General features: G+C 46.9%; 1 protein-coding gene across 1 annotated transcript in view; it reads left to right on the top strand.

Moving 5' to 3' along the window:
- LOC142591527 (uncharacterized) overlaps nt 1-19,632 on the top strand; it is a 402,039-nt gene that overhangs the window by 153,891 nt on the left and 228,516 nt on the right. The window contains exon 7 of the mRNA XM_075703849.1: nt 4,441-4,536. Within this exon, the coding sequence (XP_075559964.1) occupies nt 4,441-4,536 (96 nt within the window). The remainder of the gene's footprint in view (nt 1-4,440; nt 4,537-19,632) is intronic.

The raw sequence follows: 19,632 nt of genomic DNA, 5'->3' as shown, positions 1-19,632 counted from the left end.
CTGTGCCCACAAAAACAGGCTACACTTAGAGCACAACGATAGCGGCGAACACGGTCGGCGATCGTCGGAAATCTGATCAGCGGGTCAAGCGCGTCGGCTTTTATAGAGCAGTCGTCGAAAGTTCCAGACTAATTGTTCGGACCGGCGTGCCATCCACAAAGTTCTACGCCATTCGCGTGAGGTGAAGAAATCAGATAACATAAGGTTCGGCGACAACAGACAGTGGATAGAAGCATGAACAACTTTCCAGAAACTTCGGATACATGCAGGCGCGTCCCACGCTGTGCGATTACATTTGTTAGGCGGCGAAACGTGGTTGCCCGATAAAGATAAGTACACGTGTCAATATATATTTTCTATAAACGACATATTGATGCTATCTTTCTGGCACCATGGGGAGGGGGCACTTCTGGCTTTTATTGCGGACTCAAATAAGGTTCGTGCATTCATTCCGTTTTCGCAATCATACTCACACTTATCTATCTGTTTGCTGGACGTCGCAGTATCCATGTGCAAAAACAAACTACTACACTTTATAAGAAACGTACTGACGTTCACGGGTACCTTCATTTTCAAAGCAGCCATGTTAAACCCTGGAAAACTAGCATACCCTACAGTTAAGTACTACGTTTCAGGAGGCTGTGTTCAGAACACTGCGATTTATTTATAAACTGTGGCAGACTCCCCGATACACTCATCATACAGAAGCATCCACTCCTAACTGCGCTGACACGTTGAAGAAAGCCGATGCAGGAGACCTCAGCGCACTTCTTAGACTGTATAAGCGGGTTGAGCAAAGAAGCCGTACTAAATTAGTTTTAACACACTCCGCATGAATTCCAAACGTTAATGTCATCCTTAAAAAACATCTTAACCTACTCATGCAGAGTAATCGCCTCAGAGACGTATTTCCGGAGCCGCGACACGTTGTTTACCCAGGATCAATAAGTTTATGCGACATACTGATGTTTTCTAAGACAAGACCTATAAAGAAATGGTGTCATCCTTGCAACAAATCATGGTGCAAACTTGGCGCTCACAAGACGACTTCGCGGAGTGTTATGAGCACCGCGTTATATTAGAGCCTTAAGCTAAAAGGTAACTTCGACCGCGACACGACCAATGTTATGTGCATACTAGAATGATAAGCGTGGTAGCTACAGCACATTGGACAAATGGAAACAGCCTTGAGATTGCATTTTATTACTCATAAATTGCATGCTGTGAGCCTTCCTCATCTCCGCTATCCTAACATGTCAATATCCCGGGCTACTCTTTCGACTATCTAACGGCCACCATAGTTGAATCTGGTTTCATATCGGGCAAGGAAATGGAGGTTTGCGAATCATTTATAATCCGTGAAGTTGGTGCCGTGGCTTCTGGGATTAACGAAAGCACGGGTACGCTAAACGTTTTGTCCGCGAAATAGAGAATCGCATACTCGTTGCATTCAGACTAAATGACTCGTTTTTCACCGCATCGTTTATGCCACGTCGCCAGAATAGCTGTTCGCACACCAGACACACATGCGCACGCTTCGCCCTTAACAATTTTCCGGTGCTGATGTGCCAGTTTATTGTGTAAATTACGACGAGTGATGTGCATGAATTATGGTTGTCACATTTTTTGTTAAAATTTGTGTGCACACCCTTCTTGCTGAGCTCTTTTGTTAACCCCGCCTTTGTTACATCTGTTGCTCTACCGACGTTTTGTTACAACTATTCCGTGGTACATTTTTACCAGGTTTTACATGTGTGCTGATGATTTTTTACGAGTCCAAGCACCTTAAAGCAAAAATTTGTTGTCTGTCATAGTTCTCTTATCATCTTCTTAGTTCCCTCTTTTTCCATATTTTCTTGTTTAACAACGTGTCAGCTCTTTTTTTGTAAACCCTGTTTTTATTACATTTTTTGCTCTACGAACCTGTTGTAACAACCATCGTGTGGTGCCATTTTTACCAAGTTTTACCTGTGTACTGCTTATTAATCACGGGTATAAGCACCTTACAGCTACAAGGTGTCTTAAGAGCGGATAAGGACATATGGCGGCCCACTACGCCGTGTACAGTACTCACGGAAAAAAAACCCGTAAATTTAGCGCTAACGAATGCGCATACTTTCATTTCCACCGGCTGCACTTCGTGTCACATTGCGTAATTTTGGCGCGTACACTGAAGATCGCAGTCCACATCACCTTTGGTGAAGAGATTCTTAGGGACGTGATATGGCACTCTCCAGAACTTTGCCCATATGCAGGGTTCTACTAAATTCTCCCTGCCAAGTTTCATTCCGTGAGCAATGTTCGTATTTAAGCACGGCTTACCATTTCATGTAGTTCGAGAAAGCCTGACCCAGGCCGGAATGTAGGAAATACAGCATTGTTTTATTGCAATAGCAATTCTATGAAGCACTCGAAGCGCATTTCCATTATCGGGGTTGGCTTCGGCGTCGCTGCCGCCGTCTCCATCGCCGTGAAGCTCCGTATTAAACCAAATGGTGACAACTCCGTCGCCGCTCGCTCTGCGCTGTATGCGCTAGTGAAGGCCTGCGAGGGGAGTCGACAGTCGCGGTTCAACCCCGCCCGCGCGAAATAGAAGATAGCGGGCAGGATGCGCGCCCTCACCAGTCGTGCGCGTGGCACCCAACTATGCCGATCACCGCAGGAGGGGAGAGAGAGCTTCGCACCCGTATGTTGGCCGCGCAGTCGCCCGGTCGTGTCTTGAGAGCGATGTGCGTTGGGGGCAGAGTCTAGGTACATCGGCAGCTCTTAGCTTTGTTCACACTGTGTGTCCTGACGCTCACGTTTCGTTGAAACGATAGACATCATGGTTGTCGCTTCGCTAGCTGCAGCTGCCGCGTTTCCTCTCACCAGCGTTTTGACAGCGAGTTTGCGCGGCCGTTGAGTCAGATGTGTTGATTCTTGGAGGAGCGCGCGTAACACCATGCATGTTAATTTATATAAGTGTCTATGCTTACAGATTTATAGGCCGATAAATGTAGCATTCACGCTTCGTGTATATGTCCATTAGTTTGCTATCACAATTGGTACTTCTCCTTTCAAACGAACCTATACATATATGTATATATGTGCAGAAACACACACACATATATATATATATATATATATATATATATATATATATATATATATATATATATATATATGTATGTATATATATGGGAGTTTCAGCGAACACTTTCAAAATTTTTTGAAGGTGGCCTGTGGCAGATATTTGAATGCTGGGCCGGTCTACTCGAAGCGGCGGACACTACTTGCACAACAGATTGAATTGCAACATCGGCTAATTAACAAGAATTCACTAAATAACTTTTTGCTAATTATCCTATGACCCATATTTGCAATTTACTAATTCTAGCAGTGGACTTCGCAAGGCGGATCCACTTGGAACGAATTATCAGGACACCAGTTCGAAGTTCGAATTCTCGAAGGTTTCGGAGAAATGCATGGGCGTTCTAGTTACTTGTGTGCCTGAGTGCATGAAACGACGTTTTTTTAGCAAATTAACTGGAAGGCTAATGCATTTCTCCGCAAATTTCGGGAATTCATATCTAGAAACTCGTGTCACCTCGAAAATTCTTTCCAAATGGATCCGCCTTGCGAACGCCACGGCTACAATTTGTAAATTGCAATATGGGCCCTAATGTAATTAGTTATATACTTACTTAGTGAATGTTTATTCATCAGTAGATTTCGCATCTCAATTCTTTGTTCATGTATTGTCCGCCGCTTCGAGTAGAGCAGCTTATGAACTAGAATTGCGATATCTGCAAAAGGCAACATTTAAAGATTTTTGAAAATGTTCGTTGAAACACCCTGTAAATACATAGTCAAAATGCCCCACAGCCGCTATCGAACACGGCCTGTACAGCACAAAATTTAGGTAAGCTAAACATTAGGCCACGCATGCATTGCACAATAGGCGCAATACAACATTTTTGAAAATTTCTAGCGTGTAAGCCAGTGCGTGGGGATGCTTGGTACGTTTTCCGAATGGGGTTGGTTTGGATATAGCCTCTAGTAAACCTTTAGAAGTGAGCCCATACTCAATGAAACATGTGTGGTGAAGTCGTTCCTCAGAAGAAGAAATAGTGAATCCTTAAGCGACCACCTTTGTAGCGAAGGTGGTCAGTGTGTTATAATCTATGTCACCGAAATAAAACTTGTGCGAGTTTGGACAGACATGACTAGTACCAGCATTGAAGTGCCTGTATTTTTGACATAATACGTGGTAACCATACCGTAAAAAACGGAGATAGTACGGGTAAATCGTTCAAACGAAAAATTCGGCGCCTGCAGCTGCATTGCAAGATGTGCACTATGCATATGCATAATTACCGTATCTATTAATGTGTTTAAGATGCCCAGTATTAAAGTGTCTTTCCACCTGATAATTATTCCAATATGTGTTTTTATTTGCAGATGCAGAAGCAAAAACTTTCAATATATCTGGTGACTACCTTCTTTTAGAGACCCAGCCTACTTGCATTGTTATGGGCATACTTACAGGCAACAAGTGTAAGTAATGGTAGCATCTAGCATCGTAAGGCATCCTTATAGAGATATTTGTTCAAGTATTAAAGCATTTTCCTACCAAGCGAACAAAAAATACTCCGATTTTTGAAATACTAGTCGCCTAACAACATTGCCCATGCATTCCCTATTAACTATACTGTTGAACTGCTTGCTAGGGTTCTAACGCTTTTCTTCGTTTAATGTTTGAACAGTTTACAAATAAATCTCCACAGCGTGGTTTTCCTCAGGTAATAAACTATATTCACCTGATATGATTATTTTTACACCGGCCGCACTGTTTCAAACATTCCAGAACAGAGGTGCGTTATCCCTGTATACTTTGGGACAGCAATTCCGCGCGGAGATTAGGCTTGCATCGGTACCCGTTGTAGTACGTCGATGGTGTATACTGGTGCACACGTGTATTGTGAGAAAGCATATGCAGTCTTGCATTCGTGCTCTTACGCTTTTCGCTAAATGCTCATTCCCTTATGTCTACTGGAACAACCGTAGACGTGGCGGCCCAGTACATATGTAACTTTGTTCTCGTCTTCAACTTGTTTTCGGTTTTGCAAGGCAAATGATCAAAGGAGAATAAACCATCATTATCAAGAAGCGTAAATCATGCCGGTAAGAAAAAGGCATATCTTTAGAAACTCGGGTCAATGAAGCTGAGAACTCAATAAACAATGTCTCAGCTCGCCCGGTGCATTCAGCAGGTAACAAGTATTCGAACAAAGTACCTGCAAGGTGATACTTTATTGAATTTAAAACAAAAACTGTAGTACACTTTATTTGACCGACTACAGCATCGAACCGTCGTCCACCGTAATAAGCTTCGAACTGCTCCATGGCTCTGGTTAGTGCTGGGAACAAACAGCCTGCGGCTCTTCTGAGTAACATGAAGTAATTTTTCGGAAATATTCCTACACATGATGCACCATCTAGTGAATTGCCCACTGGACAGATCGCAGCCACGTGCACTGCCTCGAAGAACTTCATCGGTGTCGCCTGCTGTAACGTTGGCGCAATACAACGGTGGCAAAGTGGTTAGCGCGCTCGACAGTGAAGCGGTAGCAGTGGCGGCGGGGACGAAGATCGAATCTTAACCATGGCTGCTTTTTTACAGCGAAGCTGCTAAAAGCTGCGAAGTACACAAGCTGCGCCATGAGTGCGCCTTAAAATCAACCGCCAGGACTTGGTTTGAAAACCAGGAATCAACCCTGAATACAGGGGACCTGTTCGTAACAGCTTTCTGCAAACTTTCACGCGCGTCCTGCGCAAAGAGACAGACCAATCTTTACTGGAAACCCGCATGCCGCTGCTGAAGGAGCACATCGCAATATTTGTGGACGAAATGAATCGCCTCTTCCGACACACCGACCCAGGCATGTCTGAAAAAAATAAAATTCCCTTCTGGCTGCGTGGTTTGAAAGAACAACTATTCGCCGGATCTATACGCAACCCGCCCAGGAATGTCGCTAAATTTGGATTGGAGGCCACAACGATCTAGAACACGCTTGAAATGCGCACCAGGCAATACAACCACCGTGTGCTCACAACAAACTGCGCCGAAGCTCAAGCGCTAGGCGCCGATGACTTGCGCGAGACGACAAGAATGGTCCAATGGAAAGAGCTGCAGAAGTTATGCCCCAAGTCACTGCACCACGTCGCCTCAATCGCGGACATAGCTAAAGAAGAGCTTCAGTGGTTACTAGCAGTACCAGAAGTTCCGGCACCCCCGCAACTCCAGCCGGAAGCGATGAAATACACCATTCTACGTCGTCAAGGTCCCCTTCGCGATAGCGCCAAGGCCCCATAACGCCGCAAGGCCGTCGTCCACCGCCCCCCCCCCCCCCGCCATCACGCCTGCTCGTCGCCCAGCGCAACTATCCAAGAAAGGCCGACATTTGGTGCACCCCCGACCACCTCCCACTCTTCTGTCAATGCAAGGATGCCGGACATGTCTACTTCGATGCCCTTACCACGAAATCGGAATACCAGGCTGCGCCTCAACGCTCCGCACCCGCTGCAAGGTGAACGCCCTCGCGATGTCGCTTTCTACCTCGCCGCAACTAAGTAGAGCTCTCGACGACCGTCCCGTTCGGCTTTACCGGGGCGCTACCGAGTCACCGCTGCATCGACCATACATTGACCAAGCCCTGGGTCGGTCTGTGAGACCATCCCCAGAAAACTAAAAAGGAGCAACTGGTGGAGGTGCTGTTGCTGTTCGTCAAAGTGACGAAGATCCTCCGCAGACCACGACAGCATTTCAAGATCTAGTTCTACAGCATAGCAACGACACGCCGCCATCACGACGAAGCCTGGAAGAAAAGAGTTCACCGAGCAATGGCCTGATGACGCGACGTACCTGCCACATGTCGACGCGACAAAGCCGTGATCTGACGCCAAGATCTAACCGCTGCGCAAAGCAAACAGCCACCGACTTCAATGTGTTGCTCGACGGCCACACAGCCACCGCATTCGTAGACAAAGGGGCCCACTGCGGCTTCATGAGTGCACCCTTCCCAGCGAACTTGAAGGTTAAGGGTGCGTGGTAAGGCCCCCAAATTTGAACTGCTGGAAGACACCTAATAACGCCGACTTGAATATGTATGGTAAGAATTACAGATCATCACCGGACCTACCCTGCCCCATACGTTATCCTCCAACATGGTTCAGGAGACGTCATTCGAGGCATGGACATCCTGAACTAATACGGCGCAGTATCGACCTGAAATCAAAGTCAATAACGCTATCCGAAGATCAAGCGTTCGGGAGAGCACTCGTAGTCATCATGCCTTGAGTGTACTGAGGACCAAGTGAGCATCCCGTTTCGCTCCAGCATACTCATTTCCATCGGCAGTGAAACACGTGCAGATGTAGAAGGTGTCATCGAGGGTGAGCAACGTCTACTGTTATGCCGTGAAACTCGCCTTGCAAGAGGGATCGCTCCATGTAACGGAGGGAAAGCGAAAATGATGCCGGCAAACTTGAGCCAGAATTTTAAGCACATCAACAAGAGCACGACAATCGCATAAATTGAGGAAGTCGTGGAAGCTGTGGAAGCCAGCAACGCCTTTGTCCTCTAGGATTCTGCGGTATCTACCGCCACGACCATCTTCTCGAAGCAGACTTCGAATAAATCCAAGTATGCCCATGGGCAAGCAACCGCTCAGAGGCCTTCTCCGACGATGCAAATTCTCCTTTTCTACGTCATCGAGGATTCAACAAACACCAACTGCAAAGCGTCCCATAGTACCTGAAGTGTGCGCTCGACCACTGCACCAGAGCCCTTACCGAGTTCCGACGCGAGAACGTGAAGCTATAACGTAACAAGTATACGAAATGCTGCGCGACAACATCACCCAGCCGTAGCAAATTTAGTGGGCTGTAGTCTTGGTGAACAAATAGGACGGAACCTTTCGTTTCTGTGTCGGTTATCATCGACTGAACAATATCATAAAGAATGACGTATGCCCCCTCCCAGGGATAGAGGACGCATTGCTTTTGTTCTGCAACGCTAAATATTTCTCGTCAGAGGATCCCAAGATTCGCTACTGGCAAATAGAAGTCGACGAGACGGATCGCGGAAACCCGCCTTCATCACGCCAGGCGGCTTTATGTAATCAACGTCATGCCATTCAGACTGTGCTCGACGCCTGCAACGCTCCAGGGCGTGATGGACACGGCATTAGCAGAAATGACGTGGCCGACCACTCTTGTTTACTTGGATGACGTCCTCGTCATCGTGGCAAATTTCGAGGATTAGCTTAGAGGGCGTACGACAATAGTAGAGGCCAATAACTCATTAGGGCTCAGTCTGAAGAATAAGTACCACTTCGCTTACGATGAAATTCTATTCCTGGGCTAAATCATCAGCAAATCTGGAGGCCAACCCGACCGGCATAAGACATTCGCAAAGTTCCAACAGCCAGTCGACAAGAAGGCAGATTCCTTGGCATGTCTGCCTGCGAAAGTGGCTTTGTCGAGCATTTTCACGCATCGCTGAGCCACTGACACACCTAACTAAAAGTGATGCCGAGTTCTCGAGGGAAACTCTGCAGGGCGGCGCATTTCAAGAAATTAAACGACGCATGCAGTCGCCAGCGGCACTTCTGCACTTCGACGGGGACGCCAATACCAAAATCTATGCTGACGCCAATAGCCTAAGCCTTGGTGTCGTCCTAGTCCAGAGGTAAGATGGACTGGCCCGGTAGGTTGCTAGCGCTAGCCGGTCACGGTCAAAAGCGGAAGGCAATTATTCTACGACCGAAAAGGAATGCCTCACCTTCATTTGGGCCACAGCGAAATCCCGCCCAAAAATATATGGCAGGCCGTTCAAAGTGGACAGCGACCGTCATGCGTATTGTTGGATAGCCAATTTAAAAGATCCTTCAGGATGCTGGCACTGTCAAGCCACTGACTACAAGACTATGGCATCGCTGTAATCTACAAGTTCCGACGAAAACGCAGTAATGTCGACTACCTATCACGCGCCCCCATTGACCCGCCGCCGCTATAACGATGAGGATGACGACGTCTTCCTTCAAGTAATAAGCGCGGAAGACTTCGGTGACAGCAACCAGCCGACCCGGAGCCAGAAAGCATCGTCGAATATGTCTAAGGGAACTCCGACGTTGTCCCTAGGGCATTTGCGTGAGGACTTCATTTTTGCTTCAAACAACCTACTCGTAAAAAAGGACTCGTCACCAGTCCGCAACAGCTATCTCATTGTTGTTCCCTCAGCACTGCGTCCAGTAGTACTGGGCGTCCGACATGCCGATTCATTGATCGGCACATCGGATTCCCCCGGACGCTGTCGAGGAAACAGGAAACGTATTACCTGGCTGTGCTGACCAGGAACGCCGCCCTTTACAAGACATGCTGAGACGGTCGGTGACGCAAGACACCAACGAGAAGGCTAGCAGGACGATTACAGCCGATCGAGCCTCCTTGCCGACCATTTCAGCAGATTCCCCCGGACGCTGTCGAGGAAACAGTAAACGTATTACCTGGCTGCGCTTACCAGCAACGCCACCCTTTACAAGTCATACTGAGACTGTCGGCGACGCAAGACACCACCGACAAGGCTAGCAGGACTATTACAGCCGATCGAGCCTTGTTGTCGACCATTCCAGCGGCAGATGGGGTTAGATTTGTTCGGACCCTTTCCGGCGTCTACATTTGCAAATAAGTGGATCTTCGTGCGACAGACTGCATCGGCCACTTCGCTGAAAATGAAAGCTCTGCCGATGGTAGCGCAGCCGAAGTGGCGAAATTCTTTGTCGAAAACATCCTGCTGCGACATGGCGCCCCATAAGTCCTCATTACCGACAGATGAACGTCCTTTACAGCGGAGCTCTCCCAAGCAATTCTGCAGTACACCCAGGCAAGCCACGGGAGGACAGCTGCCCACCGTGCGCAGAAGAATGGTCTTACTGAGCGCCTGAACAAGACCATCGCCGACATGCTAGCAATGTACGTCGACGTCGAACACAAGACCTGGGAGGCCGTCCTACCGTACGTAACCTTCGCTTACAACACGGCGGTGCAAGAAACCACACAGATAACGGCGTTCAAGCTGTTTTACGCCAGGAACTTGACGACCACTTTCGACGCCATGCTGCGGCACGTCACCGACGAAGAAAACCTTGAAGTTGCCACCTATCACCAGTGTGCCGAAGGTACCCGACAGTTCGCCTGCGCACGGATCAAGAACCAGCAGAGGACCGACAGCCGACACTACAACCTTCGACGATGCTATGTAGAGCATCAGCCTGACGATTGTGTTGTGTTTGGACCACAATACCCCGACGAGGACTTGGCGAGAAGCTTTTATGCCGCTATTTCGGGCCCTACAAGATCATACGACGCATTGGCGCACTCTGCTATGAAGTCGTACCAGACGGCATTTCGCTATCATAGCGGCACCGCTCCCGACCTGGAATAGTCCATGTTGTGCGAGTTAAGTCGTGATAGCAGCGCTAACGCACTTCGGGACTTTGTATTGATGAAATCGGGAGCTTCTTGTTGGGACAGCATGTGCGACGCTAATTGTGTAGAAATTCTGGAACACACCCTGGCACCACCAATTGCTCTGGCACCCTCGTTTAAAATCCGACACGCCTGACCGGCACGCATTTTTGACGATCGCCGACTGTGTTCGCCGCTGTCTTTGTTCCTTGAGTGTAGCCTGTTTTTATGAAACAGCTTCACCCATTAAGGCGCTACTTTCTTCAGTCACAGTTTTGCTGCTTTCTTCACCGTCACTACCACGTGACACTTGATTTTTAAGTAATGATTACTAGAGAGAACTGGTGGCGCTAATGTCTATGGGAGCAGCAATGCGGCCAGTTCAGCAAAGCATGCGAATTATGAAAAGTATATTGATTTGCCTAAACTTCGTCCTTCTGGCTTTAAACGACTTCGTGAATTTGTAAACTCGTAATAAATATTAAATGAACATTAATAAAATCATTTGATGGCTGGATTCGAGCGCGGGAGCTCTAGCACAAAAGTTCAATATTATGACCAATGAACTACGGACGCCTACAAAGACAAGTCCCATAAAATGCCCTTTTGCATTTATAGCAGGCAAGCCAGTACCTTGAAACGCTTGGTGCGTCTCGATTTGGCCACCTCGACAAGTTGAACCGTCGCAATTAGCAGCAAGTGTGCGTGTTCGCCGCGTCTTCTTCACTTCAAAAAGGTATAGAGTGCTCTGAAATTTACAATGAAGGCCTATCGGGCTTAACCAAATTCACACCAACGTCTGAATCCGCCAGGAAGTAGATCCGACAAATCCATATAAGCGACATCATTCCCATGGTGGCTAAACGATTGCAGTGCCCGAGCTCCTATTAGTAATTATTTTATGAAGTTCTATTGTGAGAAAAAAGCGCACACGAAGCTGTGAGCTCTGGGCGTACCTAAGCTCTTTACTTATCTCAGATCGCTAGATAGGGGTCGTGCGGCCGCGCTAAGGCGGAGACGCCGCCGGAGAAGAACGAACCCCCCCCCCCCTCCCGGTGCCTTGCGCGTGGTGAAAGGCGGTGTGTTTCCTCCCCGCCTTCTTTCCTTGCACACGTAAGATCAAGGCCACTACTTCGGCACACCCTCGCACACTTTCACTCGCACCTACAGCATGCGGCGCGGCACTATGGCGTTATCGCACTTAGACTGCACAAAACATTGCGACTACGCCCACGGCGGCAACAATGTCGGAAATGCGCCTGGGGTGTTCCTATAGTTGCTATCATAATAAAACTTTCGAGGGGCAAGAAAATTAAATTATGGAGCTTTACGTGCCACAATCACTTTCTGATTATGAGGCACGCCGTAGTGGAGGACTCCGGAAATTTCGACCACCTGGAGTTTTTTAACGTGCACCTAAATCTAAGTACACGGGTATTTTCGCCCCCATCGAAATGCGGCCACCGTGGCCGCGATTCGATCCCGCGACCTCGTACTCAGCAGCCTAACACCATAGCCACTGAGCAACCAAGGCGGGTTTTCGAGGAGCTCTTCTCTTACTTTAGAGCCTGGTTCTTTATGCATCAGCCCACCGCTACAACAAAGCCTACCCGACCATCCTTACCAACAAATTTCAAGTGAGTGCCCAAATCATGGAGGAAGTTTTTAGGCAGGAAATTCTTTTAGCTTCCGTTCTTCAGGTGACATTGAGCGAAAACCGAGAGCCATTATTCGGGCACTCAAGCGAGTACATCTGGGCAGCCAGTGAAAACTCAATAAAATGTGGTCTCTGACATCCCCCTTCCCTTTGTACAGATCCGCATTATATGGGTTATACTTGGGGACAGCTCCTCTTGGCTATGAAGCGGGGGGTAAGCAAACTAAGGCACCTCTCTAACCGCTGCAGGAAGTAGCCCGCTGGGCCGTTTACGTTTTCTTACGTGGGAAATAGAAAGCAATATTTTTGTTGCTTTCTACAGTACCTGATTTGAAACAATACGTCACATTCACCAGGTAGTTTTGGTATTTTATTGTAATTTTTGTTTTCTCTTTCGAGTTTTCACGCACCCGAAACCGTCTCACGCTTTCCACATTCATCAAACTCGAAATGACGCCGAAGTCTTCTGGTGAGCGTTCGTCGCTTGCTATCCCGCCAATCAACTCGGCTGAGAGGTTGTTGACTAACTTTATCAACGAAAGACTGTTGAAGCACACACAACAAAAGTGTTTCCACCTTGTGCTTGGAAGCCAAGAGAATCAATCTAGAAATCGCAACCTTCGGCATGTACAAACGAGTTAGCGAGCTGACTGCTGTACCGGCTCTACAGACGCTAGCGTCGGTAGCAGATCCAACTCCTAACCGACGCAATAGTGCTTCTTCAGAGCTTCGACGCAGGTTGCGATGCTCCCTGTTTAGAAGTTAGTACTTATCGAATGGGAATAAACATTGATTCACACGAAGTTAATTGTATATGCCTCCACTAAAGAGGTTGCGCGTGGTTGGCAAAGTCAAAACCGGTGCTGAGCGCGTCCGCACATCACAGTCATGTGCTTAATGTGCAGAAGCTCCGCCCCATACCTTTCGCTTCCTAGCCAGGAATGGTTGTTTGCGAGTATAGCTTGTGTCCACACTAGTTGCAAAAGGTTTTCATTCGAGATCTTCCTAATGTTTGTTCACAATATCACTCAAGCTGTAACTACCATTATGCTGAATTTTTCTAACTTCCAATATCGACTTTAAAAACACAGATGCAGAGCCACCATACACTTTACTGTCATCTTTAGGCGCTCAGACAGGGTTGCTTGTGCTCTTTTGAACGCCAGTGGTCCGTGAGTTCTATGGCGGGGGTTTTGTGTAACTGCGAGAGATGGCTGCTCGCAGCATGGTGCCTCCCACATGCGTTTTTCTTCTTCTAGCTGAGTACTGCGCTCTATTTTCTTGGCATCTTCCGCTACTTGACGTGCCACCTTCAGGCGGTTTTCTTCTTCTAGCTGGGCAGCTTTCATATCTACCCGTGCACAGTATGGCGTCGTGCGATGTGGTGCACTGCGGTGAGCTGCGGTGCAGTGTGATGGATTGTGCCATTGCGAACATACGCTACATCCATTTTAATATTGTGGCTAATGTTATCTCCAATACATCTACTTTGCCCATTGCCATTTTATGCTTACATCTACTCTCAAATACGAGAGACCCAGCAATTTTTGCTCCCGGAGACCATCCTTACTGGTCCCACCCGTTTTGGACACGCCATCAGTAGGCTTTTTCGCCCTATGAACACCAGATGTCGCATGACTGCCTGAAACGCAGTGGAAAAGTAAACATGTCCGCAATAGGAATTAATAAGAGGCGACTGGAGGATTGGTGGAAGAAAAGTAGGGAAACGACAAAAAAATTGAGATATACAAAAGTACAGTTCGCACTGGGGGATCAGGAAGTTTGTGGATGTTTATCTTGTTTTCTTTTCTTTTTATACAGTTTACCCTAGGTAGAGCAATGGCCAGTTTAATAGCAAGAGCGTAGTGGTGTTCCTAAGGGACGCCCATCACATCCATCCATCCATCCGTCGCATGCATAGCATACCTGCAGAAAACTTCGCCCACTGGCCAGAAACACGCCACAAGCCTGTTTTCTTTTTGTTAACGTCACTCCCTACAGCCATTTAGCTCATACCGATATTATTTCACAAGGGTGTCTAGCAGACGATGATGAAGTTTACTACGCATACAGCACCTATTGTAGGTATGCACCACAACCGCTTGGGTCAACAACAACGACCATTCTAGAATTGACGCCAGGAATTCACTAGAGCTGCTTCGCACTCATTGGTTTTCTCCCTGTTTTCTGTGCCTCGTTCTTCTGCGTTTTCACTGCGTGATGACGTAGTGCTCATTATTGATGTTAGCAATCGCATACGTTATGAAATCACCTCAGACCGAGGGAAGGTAAATTGAGTAAGCGGCGTCTTCTCCGCTGGCCTTTTCTCTCATGTCGTGTTGCCCTTCGGGTAGAATGGTGAAGCCTCCAAGTCAGGAGAAAGGGCTGCACTCGGTATGCACTAGCAAACTAAAGAATTTGTGGTCCATTCATTCATATTACGACATTGCTTCAGGAACCAAATGGCTTGCCGTCACTACGCATTAGGCGGTGCTCTATGCAAGAGCCTGAGCGCTGGCGACTAGCTGTGCTACAGGCGTAGTGGGCTTTCTACTCCATAACGTAATTTTAGTACACGGCTCCACGTCGATTGCTGACTTACCGGGGCCGTACTTTCTTGTCCAATGTCATTCACGATATCCTGCGCTACTCTTCAACGCCACACAAGATCACCACGTCATACTATCCCAGACGAACGGGCTCATCGAGTGCTTTAATAGCACCTTAACAGGCATGCAGTAAAAGGACGTGTCGGCTGACCAGCATGATTGGCACTTTGCAGTGCCCTACGTAACTTTCGCATGTAATTCCGCCCACAACGATACTGCTTGATATTCTCCATTTTACCTTTTATTCAGACATGAACCAACTTTATCGCTGGACACATAGCTTCCTCTTCCTGCAACTTCAACTAGGGAATATATATACGACGCAATTGCCCGGGCTGATTACGAGAGGAAGATGGCTCGTAGTAGACTTGCTGCTGCCCAAGACAATCGGAAGCTGTCTTATGACCAGTGACACCACCACAAACGTTTTGCTACGGGTGTCCTCATGGTACTTTGGGCCCCCTCCCGACACGTGCGCCTTCCGGAAGAGCTCCTCCCGCGCAACACGCGCCATGCCACGGCCTTCGAAATGTCACTGATGTAACGTACCAGCTTGCCTCCCGCTTTCCCACTGCAGCTTCCTTTGCGTTGTCCAGCGACGTCGTCCACGTTTCGAGGCTCAAGTATTACCAGCCTTGCTCTCCTGTGGGTCTTTAGTGGCGCCGGGCTGGTGCTTCTGGCGCCGGGGGTCACGCTAAGCGCTCCTAGCAGACGACGATGTTTACCTTTGAATTTAGTGGGACGTACCCATAGGCGGCCACTGCTGATTTGATGACGAAGACTTGCTTTGTTGAATGCTCGCTGGCTTTCGTATTGGCCAGTGCTTGCCAAAGTTGTGAATACACCGAGTAAGTCGTCTCGCTGCCGCGCCCTCACGCAGCAATATAAACCAATAAGATAATTTCCATACACAGCTTTAGTCAGCGGCAATAGTCTCTTGACAGCCTTGCAGCAAACAATTCGGCGTTGGAAAAAATTACAGATCGTTCGTGCTATTCATAGAGCAGGGGCCCTATAACGTAAAACTATTCCAATATGTTTCTATTCCAATTTCCTGACGTCAAATTACCGTAACCACCGACGCAAGCACCGGGCGGTCACCCGCAGGGTTGTCTGAACAGACCAATGAAACGCTCTCCTCGTTCATAGGAGGTCACTTTTGTTTGCTTGAAAAACAAATAACATTGCCTGCACTGAGCGGCTTGTCGTATCTAATTGGCTGACAAGAGGCGAGGAGAACGCTCAAGTGGAGAGGGATTCACTGGGGCAGAGGCAGTGCACTGAAAATCGATAACCGGATGAAGAGGGTGGTGCCGCCTTCTGCGATTGGTCGGCTTTCCCTTACTTAGCTTGTGGTGGCTGTTCGAAAATTGCTGCGGCATGCAACGGAAGCTTAAAATTGGCGCTAAAACTGAACCTCAGCAAAGAAGAGTTGGCAGAATGAGGTAGTAAACGTGCCGAAAGTGCTTGAAAACGTTACACGGCCACGCAAGAAGTTTTATTATACGCAAATACACCCATGCTCTCCGGCAAGTGCGAGTAGCCAGCGTCTCAGCGATCGGCGGCAGCCATCTTTTATTCCTTTCGGAACGGGGCAGCCTGCGGCTATTCCGAAAAAAAATTCAGTTTTGTTCGGCATAATAATGCATCTTTATCGCGTACACGTCACTTTGACGCGGTGAGCTTGTGCGGTTTTGTGACGTCGATTGACAGGCAGGTGAAGTGGGTGATGCCCGAAAACTTTTTACCAATAGCCGAGGGCTAATGGCGAAACGGGGTCGAATCAGAAATAACTGTTTTTCTCTGTTGTGTCAAATCATGCATAACCAGTGTGTACACATCATATCAGATGGGGAGGTATCACGGTTTTCGCGACGTCGCGTGAAAGACAGGTGAAGTGGGGGATGGCCGAAAAAAGTTTTTGACCAATCACGGAGGGCTGATAGCAGAATTGGAATAGAAAAGTTTGGAATAGTTTTACGTTATAGCGCCCCAGATCAGGGGCGTTGCAGTCGTCACCTGATGCTAGAATGACAAGGTTATATGGCAACGCAGGAAACAACACAGAAAGAATAGAGATAGAGCAAGAGCAAAGACAAATCCAAAGTAGTGTGAATATGTTTACGATATATTTATGCCTGAACACCTTTTAACCTATTTTACATGTTTATTTTCAGATAATTCAACTTGTTTGTACTGGGTTGAAGAGAGGAATTTGACGACCAATCGTACGCTATGCAATAATGCGTTTTATAATAATTGCACAAATTTTGTTGGTGACTGGTATTTTTGGAGGGAAAAATGTGACAAAGAAAATAAACCAAAAAAATTGAAATCATAATGAGTCGTTGCGTTGAGTGGGCTTCATCACTTTTAGAATTTGGAAAAATTTCTTTTAGAAGAAAAATAGGATTTTATGATGTCATTGTTCCTCAAACTTCGCAAAGATATTTCCAGGGAATTTAAACTACGTTTGCAATTTAGGTTGGTATAGAATAAAAAACCTGACGAAGTTGAAATTTGATGACATTGCTTATTGTTTCTTTTCATTCAGTGGAAGCATTCTTTCCATGAAGGGTCTGTACAACAGCTCCCAATTCTTCGAAACCGCGTATTACCTACAATTTTGAATGAAAAACTGTGTGTTCAATGGCGCACAAGCATTCGTGAACCTCTGTTGATGTGGTGTATAATAATGCACCGAACAGTAGCTTTCGTCAAGAACATAAAGCTTCGTCACAGTTTAGAATGACCTGGACTTACACCAGCCAGTCAAAATGCAGCCTGTCTACTTTAGCGAAAAAATTCGTATGATTTTATCAATATTCAATTGGTCTACACTTTGTTAAATAGTTTGCAGTTAGGAAATTTTACTCATTTTAAGTGCAATTTAAGGAAAGAACGCGGCCACTACACGCGGATTATACTTTGAAAGGCCCCCCAGTAGGCTTGGGCCTTATGGATATGCAAGCGCCCTGCGCAGATCACGCACTGCCGGTCTTGCACAGAAAGTATCAAATCACCCCATGTTGTGATAAGAGCAGAAATTTTGAGCGAAAGTGTCTGGGCCTTTCCTCTCAAGGAAGCCGCATTTTCAGCCAGAAAGCCTAAGTCACATGCACGAAAGCCTCTATGTAACACGCAATTACAGCAACGTTGGCGATTTCGTCACGTGGTGTCGCTAAACGAGTGAATGTAGGGGCCCTATAACGTAAAACTAATCCAATATATTTTTATAGTAATCAACTGACGTCAAATTTGCATCACCGCCGACGCAAGCATCGGGTGGTGACTTGCAGGGCTGTTTAAAAAGACAAATCAAATGCTTTCCTCGTTTATAGGAGGTCATTTTTGTTTGCTTTAAAAACGAATTACATTGCCTACACTGATCGGCTTGTCTGATATAATTGGCTGATAAGAGGCGAGGAGCACAGCTCAAGTGGAGAGAGATTCAATGGGGCCGAGCCAGTGCACTGAAAATCGATAACCGGATGAAGTGGCTGGTACGGCGTCTGCGGTTGGTCCACTCACCCTTACTCAGCTTGGGGTGACTCCACAAAAATCGCGGCGGCATGGAAGGGAAGGTTAAGAATGCCGTTAAAAAGGATCGTCAGCAAAGAAAAGTTGACTAAGCGAGGTCGTAAACGTGCCCAAAGGGCTCGAAAACGTTACACAGCCACGGAAAAATTATTATTGTACGCAAATAAACCCATGCTCTCCGGCAGGTGCGAGTAGTCAGTGCCCGATCCATCGGCGGCAGCCATCTTTTATTCCTTTCGGAACGGGACAGTCTGCGGCTATTCAGAGGTTAATTGACAGGTCAATCAATTCCACAGGTCAATGGAAGCCGGTACCGGCTTTCGTTGAGCTGTGGCAACATGTACATAGGACAAACCAGTCGGTGCATAAACACCCGTCTAAAAGAACATGAACGTTCTCTTGGTAAAGAAAATCATTCGCTCTTGTCGAACCACTGCAATCTATGTCATTGTGATCCGGTATTTTTTAATACTGACGTTTCGTTTTCAGATAAAGATAAACATGAAGCATTTCACATCAAAAAGTGTGCTGAAAGATGCATAAGCCAACCATCGTTTGTAACCACTGAAAATGAATTCGCTTTTCTAAACACTGGTTGAACCTTCTTAATCTGTTTCTAATCTGTTTCTGTTTTACTGACCACTCTTGTTGCACATGCTCAACGCTGATACCTGGGGTATATATGTTCTATATCTTTCCGAAAATAAAATAGTTGTGAGTAAGCGCTCGTGTGTCCCCCTTCACTGTGTCCTTGTCAATTGTGCGCGCAAAAATATTTTACTATGAATGCAAACGTTGCCTCCGAAAGTAGTAGGCGTGGCCAGCAACGCAAATATGACACGGTCTCTCGACTGCCATTGTAAGAGAAGGCGGAGCAGCAATGGTACTTGCAATTTGAGCACTTTAGTCCAAGCAAGGTCAGAGCGTGCCAATGCTAGCAGTGAAGCTGGCCTGTCGACAGTGTGGCGAAGGAGCATTTCAGTTTCTCTAAACTTCTGTAATACATAACCGAAAAATTCCAATATAAAACACTCCGGACACATGACGCTACAATAATAATCTAGATCTAATATTATCTATGTAAACCTCAAAGCGTGAAGATATATGGAGTAATTAGATAAGATTTCAAAGAAAACTTTATTTCCTGGTTTTGTGAGGGCAGTGAAGTAATAAGCTTACTGAGGGGTTTGTAATTAGAGAATCGGCATTAACTCTGCAATAATGGTTCTATTAAGGTGGAGCAAATGACCATGCGATAATTTGGGGGTTCGGGGTCCTCTGGGCACGAATGCCACAACACATTCAATATAGTCCTAA

This window comes from Dermacentor variabilis, chromosome 8, assembly GCF_050947875.1.
Source record: "Dermacentor variabilis isolate Ectoservices chromosome 8, ASM5094787v1, whole genome shotgun sequence".
Classification (NCBI taxonomy): domain Eukaryota; kingdom Metazoa; phylum Arthropoda; class Arachnida; order Ixodida; family Ixodidae; genus Dermacentor; species Dermacentor variabilis.
Note: the sequence above shows the minus strand (reverse complement) of the source record. Positions and strands in the feature narration are given on the sequence as shown.